This window comes from Lasioglossum baleicum, chromosome 20 (genome assembly GCF_051020765.1).
Source record: "Lasioglossum baleicum chromosome 20, iyLasBale1, whole genome shotgun sequence".
NCBI classification, from domain to species: Eukaryota; Metazoa; Arthropoda; class Insecta; order Hymenoptera; family Halictidae; genus Lasioglossum; species Lasioglossum baleicum.
In genome coordinates this window covers 2,351,610-2,362,228 of record NC_134948.1, presented here as the reverse complement: position 1 = coordinate 2,362,228, position 10,619 = coordinate 2,351,610, and the positions used below count along the sequence as shown (strand labels likewise).

General features: G+C 40.0%; 1 protein-coding gene and 1 pseudogene across 2 annotated transcripts; one reads left to right on the top strand and one right to left on the bottom strand.

Annotated features, from left to right (window-relative positions):
• Positions 1-3,723: 3,723 nt before the first annotated feature.
• Positions 3,724-6,222, bottom strand: LOC143218927 (uncharacterized). Its single transcript, XM_076444579.1, has 2 exons — positions 5,415-6,222; positions 3,724-4,677 (listed from the first exon to the last, which is right to left on the bottom strand). The coding sequence occupies exons 1-2, from the start codon at positions 5,849-5,851 to the stop codon at positions 4,338-4,340; spliced, it is 777 nt and encodes a 258-aa protein (XP_076300694.1). The 5' UTR covers positions 5,852-6,222; the 3' UTR covers positions 3,724-4,337.
• A 2,011-nt stretch (positions 6,223-8,233) lies between these two features.
• Positions 8,234-9,442, top strand: LOC143218932 (uncharacterized; annotated as a pseudogene). The gene is made up of 2 exons (XR_013011187.1): positions 8,234-8,333; positions 8,860-9,442. The product of XR_013011187.1 is annotated as an uncharacterized LOC143218932 (transcript).
• Positions 9,443-10,619: the final 1,177 nt, after the last annotated feature.

The following is a 10,619-nucleotide window of genomic DNA, read 5'->3' as shown; positions in this document are numbered from 1 at the left end:
AGTTTTGTGGCGATACACACAAACATACACGAGTATACACACGGTACATATACATACATTATACAAGACACATACCGTGAACGACGATGAAGACTTAGCATTAATTTGTCCGCAATTGCCGCTGAACATTGATTATGGATCGTGTGTAACCTTCGTTTCTTTGTCTAATGGCAGCCGATATTATTTTGTAAAGATAAAGAGAAATAAATCGACAAATGTATAACAATGAGGTTGTGACGACCCTTCATTACGTTGACTACGAGGAAAATAAACTTCTTGATGCAAAAGCACCCGAGACTACCAATTCTTCAGCGTTTTATTATTTCTTACGATCGCAGGTCTTGAACGAATTCTTTTGTGAAAATAAAATTAATTTGGATCGTGAATAAATTCGTCAAGACTGCGAATCACTTAATAAAATAGTCCCGTATTTAATTTCTGGAGATTTATTCGGATTTGTGAAAAAGAATTAATTTGGATCATGAATAAATTCGTCAAGACTGCGAATCACTTAATAAAATAGTCCCGTATTTAATTTCTCGAGATTTATTCGGATTTGTGGATCAGAATACAATTAATAAAAATGTAGATTACAGTCGTATTTGACGAGAGTCGGTTAATCCTTCTGCGATGTCGAAAGTCGAAATTTTCGCCAATTTTCGACTTTGTATTAGAAGAACATGATGTCGAAAGAGGTATTCGATATTCAGTAGTGCAAGTCAACGACAAGTCAGACGATCGAAAATTTTTCGAAAATCGATTCTTGTTCTCTGTATTCGAAATTTCCGAAGATATTAATTTAATTCTATTATCGCATATTCATGTGCAGGGTTGAGAAAAAAGAACACATTAATTGTTGTAACTAAAATTCTTTATTTTTCACTAAACATAACATTACAATATACAATACAATATTACAGGTGGTTATCGAATATTCATGTGTGCAAGGTTGAGTAAAATGAACATATTAATTGTAACTAAAATTCTTTATTTTTCACTAAACATAGCATTGCAATATACAATACAATATTAAAGGTGATTATCGTGGCGAGATGAGAAGTAGGTCCCTAAAAAGTTTGTAGGAACGTATAAGAATTAGATGTTAGATACGTTGGTGTTGATGCCGATCGATCGTCGGCGACCAGCTGAGTCGATTTGACGATCGTCTGCTCATCTCGCTGGTCGTAGTTATGAGCCGACGATCGATTTGTTATTAACGACCGACGTTCGTTTGAATTTGTATTTGGAATCAGTTTGGAATAAACTACGAGACGATAAAGATCCGTTGAAATAAAGCTCCTATAAGTTCAAATCGTGTAGTACAATATTAAATAAGTGAATATCTTTTTTAAAGCGTCCGAATGTTAATTCGGTTCACTGTATATAGAATAAGCAAGTCCTTATCGTCACTCAACATTCTCGTAACGATGCAAAACTTGCTGTACGTTTCGTGAATAAAAGAAGTACATGTACGCGTCTCTGACGCGACGCATCGTGGACAGAGGGCCTTACCGATACTGATTTTTACATCGATGAGGGAAACTGGAGGATCAAACGACCAAAGAAACTATCGGCAGACTGGTCACGCATGTCTCTTCAAGGTCTCCGGGGCTAGAATCCGGCTCGGAAAGCATTTCTACCGAAGCTTTTTTACCAAAGGCCAAACCTGAAACACGGTCGATGCCCTAATATGACGCAGTTCAGGGTCGTCCAGGAAGATCCGTGTACCGGCGTAATAATCCATTACTCAAGAGATTCCTACGGGAGACATCCGGATCGAGGATACGGGCGGCTATTATCATCGATCTGACTCGTATTTTCCATTTATGTGGGGATTATGGGGCTGGGTATAGGGGACAGTGAGTCGCCATAGTCGTTCGAGCTTTCATTGCCGTAGTCCTGGAAATTGGAGGAACGATCGCGCGTGGACAAGATATTTTAAAAATTTATTATAGAAACGAAGGTGATCTGCAAGCGAACATCTAGGGATCTTCGGGAATTTTTCCTACAGAACAGGTAAGCTTGATTGATCTGAAACTTTTTACATATGTTTATCACACTTTCGCAGTGTTGCTGAAATTTTCTCAGCTCCATTCGATGAAAAAATACTACTTTTAAAAAATCAACTTTCGCGAGCTAATAATCCGGATTTCCTTCTCGAAGTGATTTCAAAGTTGAAACAAGAAATTCATAACTTGGACCAGTTTCATGATTCGCGACACGTGTCGTAAAAATCAAGTCGCAATTATCGGCACCGCTACAACTCTTAATGATGCAAGTAATAGATAGACTGCGGATTTTTATGCATTTATAGAAAAATTGAGAAGATGAAATTCAAAATTGAGGATGTCAATATATATAATTTGTCCTGTATTAAAATCATTCAGGGCAGAAATAACATTCAAGTTAGTTTCTATTTCTTGCAATCGATGCAGGCAATGTTTATTTTGCATAAAGATCCGCAGTCTAGTAATAAATTAAACCGTACACAATTAATGCAATATTGTGTTAAAAGTGTAGAAATATTTGAAAGGGCAACCCAATGAATTAACCCAGAAACAACCAAATAATTTACCAAAAGGATTAAGACGCTTCGGTGCGAGGGAAATGCACTAGAAAAATCACCGGAATTATGGTTGCTAAGCTAGAGGCTAACAAGCACCGTAAAGTGATGTTCTCAAGCGACTCGTTTCCCTTCCATTCATTTTCCTGTTTCTTCTGTCGGAGATCATTGTCGTTCGGCGATTACACCTGCACGCGGCAGCGCCATACTTAATTTGCATACTATCCTCGACCCGAATCGGATGCAATTAATCTTGACACACTAATAAGCTCTCCTAGAAAATCGTCGACATTAATATGTATCGGTTTCGCGCCTGCCGTGTCAGAATACACCGTCGCTGGGCCGGGTCGACTGGTTTCGCGAATTTTTCGCGACTCGACCGCAAACCGTAGCCAAAACTATCGATCAAGGCACTCGATGTCTCAAAGACGACTTCTCGAAACGCTCCATCTCGCACAGCCTCAATTAAACCTTTCATTAAGGCGGTAGACTCGATTCCAGGATTGCAATAAATATAATATGCATTAATAAATATATTCTATCGATCGTATTTGCTAATAATATTGGGTTGGCAAATAAGTTCGTTCGGTTTTTTACATTGGAATAAATCACAAAAACCGAACGAACTTATTTGCCAACCCAATAAATTTTTAAATGTTATCGCGGCGCAACGGTTCGATCGTTTATTACGAATTATAAAGCAACTTTGCTAATTGTCAAACAAAATCAACGTTTCGATCCTAGTTTGGATCTTTTTCAAGATTTATTTGAATCGCGTCTGTAAATTAAATATGATATAGTAATTTTGTAAAAACAGAAAAATATTGAATGATTGAATGTAAGAAATATTGTTCATGAAGACACACTCACTTGCTTTGGGGAATATAGATTTATGATAAATGTGCGACACGTGTGTTGCGTGCGTCGTACATGCTTGTTGTCAAGATACTGATGCACGAACGTATTTGAAACCGATCTAGGTTATATCAATCGATGTAAGGCGGTGAATTTGAAAAGTCATAATATGATCTTAAATCCACTCTTACGAATATACCTTGTTGGTAAATCGATATTAACTTTCCACTTTTATTGGAATCAATTGAATACATTTAATTGTATGTGAGAGAACAGTTGATGACAAAAGTAAAGTTTATTGGAAAATTCATCATAGAGCATTACTGGTTCAGTAATGTTGCCTCTTTATGAACAACATTTCTTACATTCAATCATTCAATATTTCTGTTTTTTTCAAAATTACTGTAACATATTTAATTTACAGACGCGATTCAAATAAATCTTGAAAAAGATCCAAACTAGGATCGAAACGTTGATCTTGTTTGACAATTAGCAAAGTTGCTTTATAATTCGTAATAAACGATCGAACCGTTGCGCCGAAAACATTTAAAAATTTATAATATGCATCATTCGGAAGCATAAAGCTGCGCAAGTTGCTATTTTCATAAAACTGCGAGTCGCAGCCTGCGACAGTTACATGCTGCCGAACGATGCAAATTATTTCTTCTTTTTCTCGAGGAGAAGATATGAAAATATGAAAAAAAAAAGGAAGAGGGAGACAGACGAGGAGCTTGCACTAAAAATTAAATAACAGGCGAAGATCAGGAAAGGTTGATTGCCCATCTTAGCTAGGAGAGTTCCCACAGACCAAGAAAGAACATCTCGACAACGGTTCGAGACAGTTTCTTTATTCCAACTAAAGACAACTAATCATTGGTTATAATCTATAGTAATTCCCGCGTGAGTTGGGCCCTCAATCTCAATAAACAAGCCTTCCGTAGGACAGACCGGGTGTGGCAACGGCGAGAACGTCCGCGGATCTGGCCGCCTCGTTGGCGAGGTTCAGTTTCTCGTTGATATGAGCGGCCGCGTGGGCAGCTTTTGCCACCGCGACTTCCACCGTGTCCTGGACTCTTCCATCGGGACCAATCTGTGCTCCTGGTACCAGGACAGTGCCGCCAGCCACCAGGGGTACGGAGAGTCCAGCCGCGTGGGTCTTGGCTACCACTGTCGGAGTGCCTAGCACTCTACCGTCGAGACCCACCGTGGCTGCTGGAACTCCTGCTGTTAACAATCCGCCGGCTACCAGAGACGCGGGTCTGTAACACAGTTATTTCGGTTAGGTTAATGGGTTACGATCTGATTGGATGATTATAAGCAGCCGCTGTAACTGAATCCATCTTTATATTTTCAATACTTGAGTGCCCTCAGTTCTCAGGTAAGAATTATCTTTCGAAGTAATAATAATAACTTGTTTGGCGCATTAAAAACACTAAATAATAAAAATATGAGGCAGCTTTTTGTGGTTAAAAAATTATGAAAAATTAATTTTGTATAAAAATTTTATTAAAAGTGAGTAATTTGGGGGTTATTAATTAATTTGATATAAAATTTAATATTATTTAATTATTTATATGAAAATTTATGTATCTAGTATTATTTGAGGGGGTAATATTATAATATATAATATAATAATATATTAATATTATTTAAGGCCTTCTTACTCATCAGAGTTTGTCTCAATTTTTTGACTATTTTCAATTGTAGGATGTGAATTAAGAATCATTTCCCACTATTGTAAATTGGTACTTCAATAAACTTGTATATCTTTCAAAGCAATGAATTTATAATAAGCGTAGCAGTTCCTACCCCTATCCCCCTATTTTCTAATCCGAACAATGAACGTAAGAAGGTAGAAAATTGCTCGAGTTGCATCTACATGATCGGTAGCCCACCGAAGAGGGTTCCACCAAGTACCTCTAGCTTTCCTAACCGAGAACATCTAGATTAAATTATAAGTAATTAAATTATATAAGTCGATTAAATTGTAAGTCACCTGTTTAAGTCTGCCGCGATGGATCTAGCAGCTTCGTTGGCCAGGTTGACTCTCTCGTTGATCTGAGCAGCAGCATGAGCAGCCTTGGCAACAGCGACCTCTGCTGTGTCTACAACTCTGCCATCCGGTCCAACTGGTGCTCCAGGTACTAGTATAGCGGGTCCAGCACCCACCAATGTAGAAACAGGATTGATGACGGCGGTTTGCACAGCTAGGGAGGATCTAGCAGCCTCGTTAGCAAGGTTGATCCTCTCGTTGACCTGAGCAGCTGCGTGTGCAGCCTTGGCGACAGCAACCTCTGCTGTGTCTACAACCCTGCCATCCGGTCCAACTGGTGCTCCAGGTGTTAGGGTAGCGATCAACGGGCTGGACAATATGCCTGGCTTCGCCAGGGCGACAGAGATCAATCCGACGAACGCCAAGCCAACTGGTGACATGATCGGCGAACTTTTAGCCTGGGTGATTCGATGGCTGGAGAGAACGTTGTGATCGAGGAGGAGGATCGTTCGACACGGTCGACTTTGAGCCGGCTAGTCGTAGAACAGCTTTTATAGGCCGACACCGCGTGACGCGTAACACGGCTATCGAAGCTGTTTAGAAAAATGATCGCGGATGATGGAGAACCATAAAACAAGACCGACAGCAGTCAGCCTGTGTTTCCGCTACTCGGGGGCAAGGTAAGCGTGTTGTAAAACGAGTATGAGTCTGCGGGTGGCGGCGCCCGGGAAAAATCTAAAGGAGGGCTCAATTTTCGTGTCTCTTACGAGGCCGGGAAGACACCCGATCCCGTTCGTCATTTCTCCGACTACTAGGGTTTCGCCCCCCGGTCGCCAAGGTCAATCGCGACGAAGGACGACGCTCGCGTAACTGAAGCGTCCAGCCCTGTTTGTTGTTCGATCGCCGACTGCGTTTTTACACGCAGCAAACGCCTCCTCGCTTTCCCACAAACTGTCTTCCAGCATCGGGATCGGCTCTTCAGGTCTGCTGTTTTGTGTCAACGAGTTTTCAATTTTCAGAATTTGTTGCAGTTTCGAAATGCTGGTCGGACGTCTGGAGATTTCTCAATTTTCAGAACTTGTTGCAATTCGATTTTAAAAAACAACATTTTAAAAAATCACACGACTAAAAACCTCAGCTCGTTTTATAGCTTGCAGCCTCTGCTTTCACACTCCATTGTTTAGTTTTGCGTAAAATATTCTTTTACGAAATGCTGGTCGGACACCTGGAGATTTTTCAATTTCCAGAACTTGTAATTTGATTTTAAAAAACAACATTTTAAAAAATCACACGACTAAAAACCTCAGCTCGTTTTATAGCTTGCAGCCTCTGCTTTCACTCTCCATTGTTTAGTTTTGTTTAAAATATTCTTTTACGAAATGCTGGTCGGACGCCTGGAGATTTCTCAATTTTCAGAACTTGTTGCAATTCGATTTTAAAAAACAACATTTTAAAAGATCACACGACTAAAAACCTCAGCTCGTTTTATAGCTTGCAGCCTCTGCTTTCACACTCCATTGTTTAGTTTTGCTTAAAATATTCTTTTACGAAATGTTGGTCGGACACCTGGAGATTTCTCAATTTTCAGAACTTGTAATTTGATTTTAAAAAGTAACATTTTAAAAAATCACACGACTAAAAACCTCAGCTCGTTTTAAAGCTTGCAGCCTCTGCTTTCACACTCCATTGTTTAGTTTTGTTTAAAATATTCTTTTACGAAATGCTGGTCGGAAACCTGGAGATCCACCACTTATTTTATGAAATTCTTTTCGAGTTATTCCTACGCTGGACTTTTGGAGCAGTCATGTTGATTGGGCCATCAGAGACTCCAGAGTTACAATGCCCAGTCATTCCAGTTAATTTTCTAAGGGCGTCAGCGAAGGTTCACATGACTATGAAATTTTTCTATAATTCAATCAATTTGGCAATCGAAAGCAAACGCTAGGTAAAGGGCTAGTTGCAACAGAGGCAAGGCATCAACACTTCTTGCAGTCGTATAAAACACGATTCGTTGCATCATGCAGTCTCTTGTTACAGCTGACATCTAGTCACACACACACGCCTTCCATTCGAATCGTTACAAACATGCTACATCACACAAGAAATTGGGTCGTCTAGAGAACGAGTTTATCAAAAAACTATGGTAATAGACTCGGGTGACATGAATCGTTATTATATAGCTGTGTGAATCCAATCGGTGGACCACTGTCTGCGATTGTTAATAATTAGCTCTGTGCTTGGAAAAGTATTGCTGGAAATTATGCATATCGTTTCCTGATGTGCTCGTCCTTAAAAAGTCGACAGACAAATTATAATTAACAAGCTCTTAATGCATATTACTTTAAAAATCGATTTCAATGGAATAAATCGGTCGGAGATTTCAATAAAATAAATTAATTCTGTTGAATGTTAGTTTACAAACGGAATTTTTGGGGCTCCCAAAAACCGATTGCACTCGCAGTCAGCGAAGCGTTAAGGTGTCCCGAAGGTCGTCGGAGAAGGAAATGAACGATCACGCAACGGTTCGGTAAGAAATTCGATTGCTCGGAGAAAAGAAAACAGAACGTTCCGAGTGAATCGGTTGTAATCGACATTTACGACAGATTCGATTTGGTGCCCTTCCCCCCACTCTGTATTTCCATTGTTCCCACCGATGACGGGGGGGCGAAAAAAACGGTTCCTGAACGCCGTGATTGGACCAAATGTCAATGTCAGGTGTATCGGGCCTGTATTGGACAGGGCGTATCCCAGTCGTGCGTTCTCCCGATGGGAGAAACCATGAAGCGAAACCTTTTTGCTCAGGTGCTATATAAAGACCATGTGGCGAGGAGGATACCATGAGACCTGTCCAAGGCACCTTAGCGAGTACTGAGATTCAGCTAGCGCTCAAGGAGCCCACGTAACCACACCATGAACACCTTGGTGAGTACTCGTCGAAACCATCACACAGTTGTCACAGACAAATTTCATTTCTAGCGTTAGTCTTCGAGAACGTTATTTCATTAATTGGTGGGCTCGAAATGTACGAGACAATTTATCTTTATGCTGAGATGGTGTTTTGTGAAAATTTTCAATTTTTCAACCGAATCAGACGCGAGTATTTTTGTGAAAATTTTGGGCCCAGAGTGGTCCCTCATTGATAAATATTATTTACATAATTTTAAACTTAAAATTTACTTAATTTTACTTAAACTTAACTTACTGAATTTTATTTATCTAATTTTAGTAAACCGAAAGTACCCTTCAGTACCCTAATTTTGGTCCTTTATATTGTTTTAACCACAAGCACCTTAATTTTTGTCTTTTACATTTTTTAAGACCTAGAGCTTGATCATCTTTCGGCTGAAACTCAATTTTAAATGTTGATACATTTTTTGAAGAATTTTGCCACCAATATTTTCGTGCGTTAGAGATGTTTAACAATGTTCGTCGACTCTTTCTGCTGCAGATCATTTTGTCCAGCCTGTTGGCGGTAGCAGTGGCCAGGCCAGGGCTGCTGTTGAGTCCTCAAATAGCTACCCTTTCGAGCCCAATTCTAACGAAACTGGTCCCGGGAGCACCGATCGGTTTAGACGGCCGTGTAATTGATACACCGGAAGTGGCCCTGGCTAAGGCAGAGCACACAGCTGCCCACATCAACGAGAGGATCACATTGGCCAACGAGGCAGTCAGATCTGCTGACCTGATCGCCTACACATCGCCTGTTTTGACCACCGGCGACCTGAACACTGTAGCTATCGCTAAACTCGTCCCCCCAGCGCCCATTGGACTCGATGGTCGCGTCGTCGACACACCGGAAGTTGCTCTTGCCAAGGCGGAACACGCTGCTGCCCACATCAACGAGAAACTCGGTCTGGCTGCCGAAGCCAGCAAAAATGTCGAACTGCCTTTGGTGGTCTCCACGTACTCCGCTCCACTGGTCCAGAAGTACTTGATCGCTTAGGCGACTCGGCCCAACGTCGGCTACGCTAATCGTCTCGTTTTTGTACATATGACTTCGGCTGATTTAATAAAGTGACCTTTCACCTGTACACTTTCGATCTACTGCGATCCTCAACATCATTTGGGGACATTGCGAGAAGCTTCGCAAGCGAGGTTCCGAGCTACGGACATTTTAGAAAATATATTTCAAATTTTTATTATAGAAGACTTGGAGCTTTTCAGGATGGATCGTTTTAGCAAGAGCTTTTGCATCCAGCTTTTGAGTTACTGGTGTAGGCTTGACGAAATTCGTGCAAACAAAAATTGCCAACTTTTGAGCTTCAGACGTTTTAAAAAATATATTTAAAATTTTTATTACCGAGGGCTTAGAGCTTTTGAGGATGGATCATTTTAATAAGAGCTTTTGCATCCAGCTTGTAAGTTACAGGTGTAGGTTTGACAAAATTCGTGCAAACAGAAATTGTCAACTTTTGAGCTTCACACGTTTTAAAATATATATTTCAAGTTTTTATTATGGAGAGCTTAGAGCTTTTGAGGATGGATTATTTTAGTGAGATCTTTTGCATCCAGCTTTTGAGTTACTGGTGTAGGTTTGACGAAATTCGTGCAAACAGAAATTGTCAACTTTTGAGCTTCACACGTTTTAAAATATATATTTCAAATTTTTATTATGGAGGGCTTAGAGCTTTTGAGGATGGACCATTTTAAGCTTTTGAGTTACTGGTGTAGGCTTGACGAAATTCGTGCAAACAAAAAATGCCAACTTTCGAGCTTCACACATTCTAAAAAATATATTTCATATTTTTATTATGGAGGGCTTAGAGCTTTTGAGGATGGATCATTTTAGTAAGAGCTTTTGCATCCAAGCTTCTGAGTTACTAGTGTAGGCTTGACGAAATTTGTGCTAACAAAAATGATCAACTTTTGAGCTCCAATATTTCGAGAAATGTTTCTTCAAAACTTGCAAATCCTGTTTCAAGAATTTCGAGAACATACGCAACTGATTCTGCCCGTTTCACAAACGAACTTTTGATGTATGAGCGCAATGCAAATGGATTGTATATTCGCAGAAATCTTTCTTGTCGCTGTTTCATAATCAAACTCTCTTAATCCATCCCAAATAACAAGAAATAAATTCTTTGCTGTAGCAACATGCTCACATAACAGCCGACGCAAAACATTCGATCTGCTCCGAATATTCCGGCCACGACATTTTGTAAATGTTTCATCAGGAAAAACGCAGAAAATAAAAATGCAGCTTCTTTT